At 47.3% G+C, this 6,000-nt stretch overlaps 1 protein-coding gene across 1 annotated transcript in view; it reads right to left on the bottom strand.

The window, feature by feature from the left end:
• Window positions 1–575: 575 nt before the first annotated feature.
• The window catches only part of LOC106000800 (lipid phosphate phosphatase-related protein type 4), a 46,289-nt gene continuing 40,864 nt past the window's right edge, over window positions 576–6,000 (bottom strand). The window contains exons 5-8 of the mRNA XM_013036035.1: window positions 4,292–4,349; window positions 3,413–3,586; window positions 1,085–1,994; window positions 576–1,039 (exon numbers count right to left, since the gene is read on the bottom strand). Coding sequence (XP_012891489.1) covers window positions 576–1,039; window positions 1,085–1,994; window positions 3,413–3,586; window positions 4,292–4,349 — 1,606 coding nt within the window. The remainder of the gene's footprint in view (window positions 1,040–1,084; window positions 1,995–3,412; window positions 3,587–4,291; window positions 4,350–6,000) is intronic.

The following is a 6,000-nucleotide window of genomic DNA, read 5'->3' as shown; positions in this document are numbered from 1 at the left end:
AATATATAATACTGTGTGGCCTCTGCTGTAGAAAACGCCTTGCATTCTGGATTCCCACAGCTAATTATAAAGGAGAAAAAAAAGTAGAAATAAACCAAACAACAACCCCAAAGTTGGCACATTCAGGAAGTTAAATAGTATACATGGAAGGATACCATTTTTTTGTCTTCTCTTTCCTGGTAAAATGCTCCTCTTCTTGGAACCTTCTCCATCTGATGACAAGTCTTCAGAAGCAGCCGTGGACAGTCTCACACTGTTAGCTTCTTGCCTTGTGCTTTTTTTCCCCACCTGCCTTCCCCTGGATGTTAAAAAAAGAAAGAAACGAGAGAGAAAGAGAGAGAGAGAAAAAGAATGTACAAGTTGTGTGCGTGTGTTCGTTCAAGAGTTAGACAAGAGAGGCCCAGGCTGATGTTGGCAAGAAGGCTTCCACGAACCCCTGGCTGGCAGAGGGTCGGTGTTAAGAATCTGCGCGTGGTCTTTATTTTGGGGGTGGTGGGGTGGGGTGGTGGTGGGGTGCTGGGAAAGGAGGTGGGGGAGCTGTCCCCCCAGGGATGAGGGATGGGAGGTCCCAGCGCTCAGTCCTTGTACGCCCGCGTCGGGGAGGTTCCTTTGTAGAAGATGTTTCTGGTGTTCTCGGGGCTGGTGCTTCGCTCGGGGATCAGGATGATGTTGCCTTTCCTGCGCAGGGTGGAGTCGCGGGAGGAGGAGATGGACAGCGTCTCTGAGACCAGCTCGCTGCTGCCTTCCACGGGCGTGACGCGGATGGTGGTGAGGGCCTGGTGGTGGTGGTGGTGGTGCTGCTCGCTGTTGGCGTCGATGTTGCTTCGCTTGCGGTCTCCGGAGCCGAAGCTGTCTTTCAGGGACTCACAGCTCTCCGAGTCCCGGTTGAGATCGTTGAGCTCGTAGGTCTGGCGCAGGCTGCCCTTCTCCGGAGCTTTCCATTTCCAGGAGCCGCTGCCCTCGCCCTCGGCGGCAGTGGAGGGGATCTGGATGATGGGCGGCCGGTTGTTCTCGGGGTGGGCCTCCACTCTCACGATGCCTCCTCCTCCTCCGCCGCCGCCGCCTCCACCACCTCCTCCTCCACCGGGCGGCTCGTGGTCGGTGAGGGTCTTGTAGCGGATGGAGCCAGTGCAGGAGACGGTGCTGCCCTCGGTGCTCTTGGGGCTGCCCTGCAGCACGCCCTGCTGCTTGGACATGGCGATCACCTGCATGATGCGGGGCTGGCTGTTGCTGCGGTTGCAGGCCACCGTCTTCTCGGCCGCCTTCAGCCACTTGGCCCGGGCCGAGCTGCTCTTGGGGGACGCGCCGTGGATGTTCTCTTGGGTCTCCTCCGGGATGTGCACCAGCTGCGACGAGCCGGGCCGGGACTGGATGGACACGCGCGGGCCGCCGCCCGCCAGGCTGTTGGTACACCCCGGGGGCACCGCGCCCCCCTGGATCTTCAGGTACTGGTTCTGGCTGGGACCGTGGTGGTCTCCGTTGACCCCGACCCTGGACGGCTCGGAACTGGACCTCATCTCGATGGAGCGGGGCGGGGACTGTCCCGGCTCGAGGTCCATCACCTGCAAAGACATCTTCCGACTCTCGTTCTTGCTCTTCCACTGCGTGAGCAGCTGCTTGGAGCGGGCCGAGTCCATGGAGGCGTGGATGCTGGCGTTCCTGCGCACCGGGTCCTCCACCGACGGGGTGTTGGCCCGGGGCAGGGTGTTGCTGAAGGTCACCATGTTCTCCTTGCCCATGGGGCTGCGGGGGGTGATGATCTGCACGTCGGCGTTGGCCCGCTTCAGGTTGCTCAGCGAGCTGCAGTCGCGGGGATTGCGGCTGAGGATGCCCTCCGGGTGCGCCAGGCCGTCGCTGCCGCCGCCTCCTCCTCCGGCCTTGGCTAACACCACCCGGCCCGAGTCGGCCGTGAGGTCGGCCAGAGATCGCAGGGCCTCGCGGTGCTGCAGCAGGCTCTCTTCGCTGGGGAGGAAATTCCCCACGGCGTACAAGCCCTGAGGGGAATGGAAGCAGGACAAACCGTCAGTCTTTAGCCCACCAACCCCCCCCGGGGGGCCGGAGGGAAGTTTCCTCCTAGGAGTGTTCTCCCTGCTTGGACCAGAGGACACAAGCCTGCCCTTCCTTCCTTCCTTCCGAGGGGCCTACAAGTGACAAGACGCAGTGCAAGTACCACGGCCTGTAAAACGAGACCGTGCACTTGTGGATTTCTTCCTCCATCCCAGAGGATGCTTTTGGCCTCTACTTTATGTCTATGTTGAGAAGGAAGGGCAGAAGGATGAGGGAAAAAAAAAAATCAGGACTTCTATTCCCCCCCACCTTCCCTTCTGAAGCAATCCATTTTTCTGGGTTTAAGAACTTCTTGCTGAGTGACATCTCAAGTAGCTTAAGCGATTTATTTAACCTGCCGTTTTCAATCACTCCTTATGACAAGGAGGAGATATACAACCGTGGGTCATTCAGAAAACAGCACATCTCTGTGTGTGTGTGTGTGTGTGTGTGTGTGTGTGTGTGTATGCCCGTGTACATTTGTCAGTACTGTGATTTGAACTCAGGCTCTTGCACTCTAACTTGGCTTTTTCCGCTCGAAACTGGCATTTTGCCACTTGGGCTACACCTCCACCTAGGGCTTTTTGCTGGTCAGTTGGAGATAGCAGTCTCTCAAGTTTGTCCACGCTAGCTTTGAATCTCACTCTAAATATTTCTGCCTCCTGAGCAACTAGGATCACAGGCATGAGCCACCAGTGCCCAGAAATCATATCTAGATTTGAAATGAGATCAGAAATGAAAAAAATGTGGTCCTAGAAGTGAAGACAGATGCCAATCCCCAGACAGAAGCACCACACGCTTTCCTGATATAAATTTGAACTTCAGCTGGAAAATTTGGATTCATTAGTGCTATGCCATGAGCCAATTTGACTCCAGTTTGGACTTTTTATGCCCATCTAGCAGTTTTTGTTTGTTTTAGACTTGGAAAGGGCCAAATTTCCAATTAAAAAGACTGTTCTTTCTATATGCAGAATTTCTAATGTTTATAGGGTTGTCAGCTTTTTGGGACAGAGGTCAGATCTAGCAGGAGCAGTGGCGTGTGCTATTTCAATAGAAGGCAGCAACTGTCTGCTTTTCAAGTTGAAGGTACTGCATAGCATGGATTTTACATTTTATAGAATGTTAAACTCTGAGCAGCACAGGCTTAGAAGGAATACAGGCTGTTCTCCAACTTGAGATCGTCCTGTGTCAGCTTCCTGAGTGCTAGGATTATAGGCATGTGCCACCATGCACAACTCCAGCTATCTTAATTTGCTGTGACAATTTTTGTGCAAATATATTGTAAGTAAATTGCAGCAAGTATCTTATACATTTTTTCATTTTTTTAAAGCTGTAGTTCATCAGAAAATAGTAACAAATCACTAACCAAATACAGGGCAATCCCGCCTCCTATTAAAAAGCCACAGTAGACATCAACTGGATGGTTCTTGTACTGAGTGATGCGTGTCAGCCCACAGATGATGCCACAGATGATGAACGTGAACACCAGGAGGGGTTTTAGAAGCTTGGAGGAGTCGGTTAGCGTGGAATTGAAGTACATCTGAAAAAGAGAAGAAGTGGGGTAAGTATGCTAGAAATCCATTTTCTTAGAAAAGTCCCATCAAATGAAAATGTAAACCAAGTCTCCCAGACACTGCTGACCTCAGCTGTACCATCTGTGTCTCCTGCTATGGCTCTGTTGTCTAGAAACCAGCTAACCATGGGGATGTATGACAACTTTCATCAAATGATCAGTGTTCTTACTGCATGCATGGAAGCTTGAGAAGGACTGACGCAGACTGTTCAATCAGATAACTTTCATCATCATGTTTCTTTGGGACAAAATCTCTTTGGCTCACCAAAGACTCCATGGGCTATTATAATAATCAGATACAATGACTTTCCATGGCACAACATTGATCAAATCTACACTGACTTAGAATTTACCAATGTTACATAAATACTGTCCTTGTAGACTTGATCTCATTCCCTCAAATATTAAAATTAGTTGTAACATTTTCATATTTGAGAGTATCCACCACAAAGTATAATGTTGCAAAGAAAGGCTACAAGGTTAATATTGGTTATATAGAAAAATTGCTTTCACTTTCCATTTTTTAATAGTGGCATTTGACTTTTGCTTTCAATGTACCTGCTTAAAAGGTTGTCACATTAAAGTTTGTAATCTAATTAGTCCCCTGGCAGGGTGCTCATTTATCTGATTTTCTGTAGGACACGGTTTATTGTTAAAGAATCAGTTACTTACTGAAACGTACACAGCAGCAAAGGCGGCGAGGGTCGCATGTTGAGAAGGGAAGGACTTTCTGTCAAAGGAGAGGAGGCAGATTATGCCTTTGAACTCAGATACACTGCTAGCCATCATTTCAAAAATAAATGAGTGCTTATAAATAATGGGATGTCAACTCAAAGCCACAAGGCAAGAAGCAGTAACTTTAACTTATATTTAGATTTTTTTCAAAAAATAAAATGAAACCAATATTAACAAAAACATAACATGGTGCTAGTAACTCACACATGTATTCCTAGCTACTCAGGATAAAGTCCAAAAGGTCATGGTTCAAAGCCAGCCTGGGCAGAAGGGTCTGTGAATATCCATCTCCAAAATAACCATGGTCCAAATGATAGATTACCAGCAAAGTAAGCAGAAGGCCCTGACTTCAAACACTGGTAAAATCTTGAATAATAGACTATTTTATTCAAGAGAGAAAGGTTGGAATTTGAGTGTTGGATAATAAGAGATACTGAAAGAGACAAATAAAAAAGAAGGAGGAGGAGAAGAGGAGTAGGAGTAGGAGGAGGAGGAGGAGTAGGAGGAGGAGGAGGAGGAGATTTCTTGTAATAAATTAAAAACTATAAAAGTGAAATTCATCATGGTAGTGCTCTCCTAATTTTTTGTTATTTATTATGTAACACAATGTAACATGGTTGAGGAAATGGATATGTATATAGACCTGAAAGTACTGAATAATCGTTGAGAACCTATATATGTGTAATCACATAATTTCAGGTCTTATTTTGCAAGTATAGTTATCAATCTATTTTCACTCTTCAGTAGATCTTTGAGAATTCATTGAATGCTGTTCAATTCTTAAATAAGCATTTAATAGCCCAGATCCCTTGATAATTTATATCTCTTGAATTTCTCATACACATTCTCTTGTCACACAAGCTTGCTTTTGCTTTTGTGTATGTGTGCCAGTCCTGTGGCTTGAACTCAGGGCCTGGGTGCTGTCCCTGAGTTCTGGCTCAAAGCTAGCGCTCTACCACTTAAGCCACAATGCCACTTCCAGCCTTTTCTGAGTAGTTTATTGGAGATAAGATTCTCACAGACTTTTCTGCCAGGGCTGGCTTCTAACCGAGATCCTCAGATCTCAACTTCCTAAGTAGCTAGGGTTACAGGTATGAGTCACCAGCACCTGGCTTTGTTTTTGCTTTGTTGATTGAAAAAACTCAGGACATTAGTGATTTCCTTATAGTTCAGAAGCTGTTTCGGATCTTCTGGGTTCATTCAAGGCAAACAGATTATTACTTTTTTTCAATCTCTGTCAAAGGGGAAATTCATATGATTCTCTTGATAAAAGATAGCTGGGCACTAGGAGCTCATATCTGTAATCCTAGCTATTCAAGAGGCTAAGATGTGAGGATCATGGTTCAAACCCAGCCTGGAGAGATAAATCCTTGAGACACATATTAACCAGAAAAAGTAAGAACTGGATGCATGGCTCAAGCGGTAGAGCACCAGACTTGAGTGAAAAAGCCAAGTGAGAGTGTAAGGGCCTGAGTTCTAGGAACTATACTGGCATGGGAGGGAGAGAAAGAGGGGCAATTGAAGTAACTAGCTTAAATGTTTAGTCTTCCATTTAAGCCAGCAACAAAAAAACAAACACATATTAACAGTAAAGCTCCAAAAATATGCTAGAATAAATCAATAGTGGAAACCTAAAACCATAATGA

Source organism: Dipodomys ordii, unplaced genomic scaffold (genome assembly GCF_000151885.1).
Source record: "Dipodomys ordii isolate 6190 unplaced genomic scaffold, Dord_2.0 Scaffold242, whole genome shotgun sequence".
Lineage (NCBI taxonomy): Eukaryota > Metazoa > Chordata > Mammalia > Rodentia > Heteromyidae > Dipodomys > Dipodomys ordii.
The sequence above is the reverse complement of the archived record's forward strand: the minus strand, read 5'-3'. Positions and strand labels throughout refer to the sequence as shown.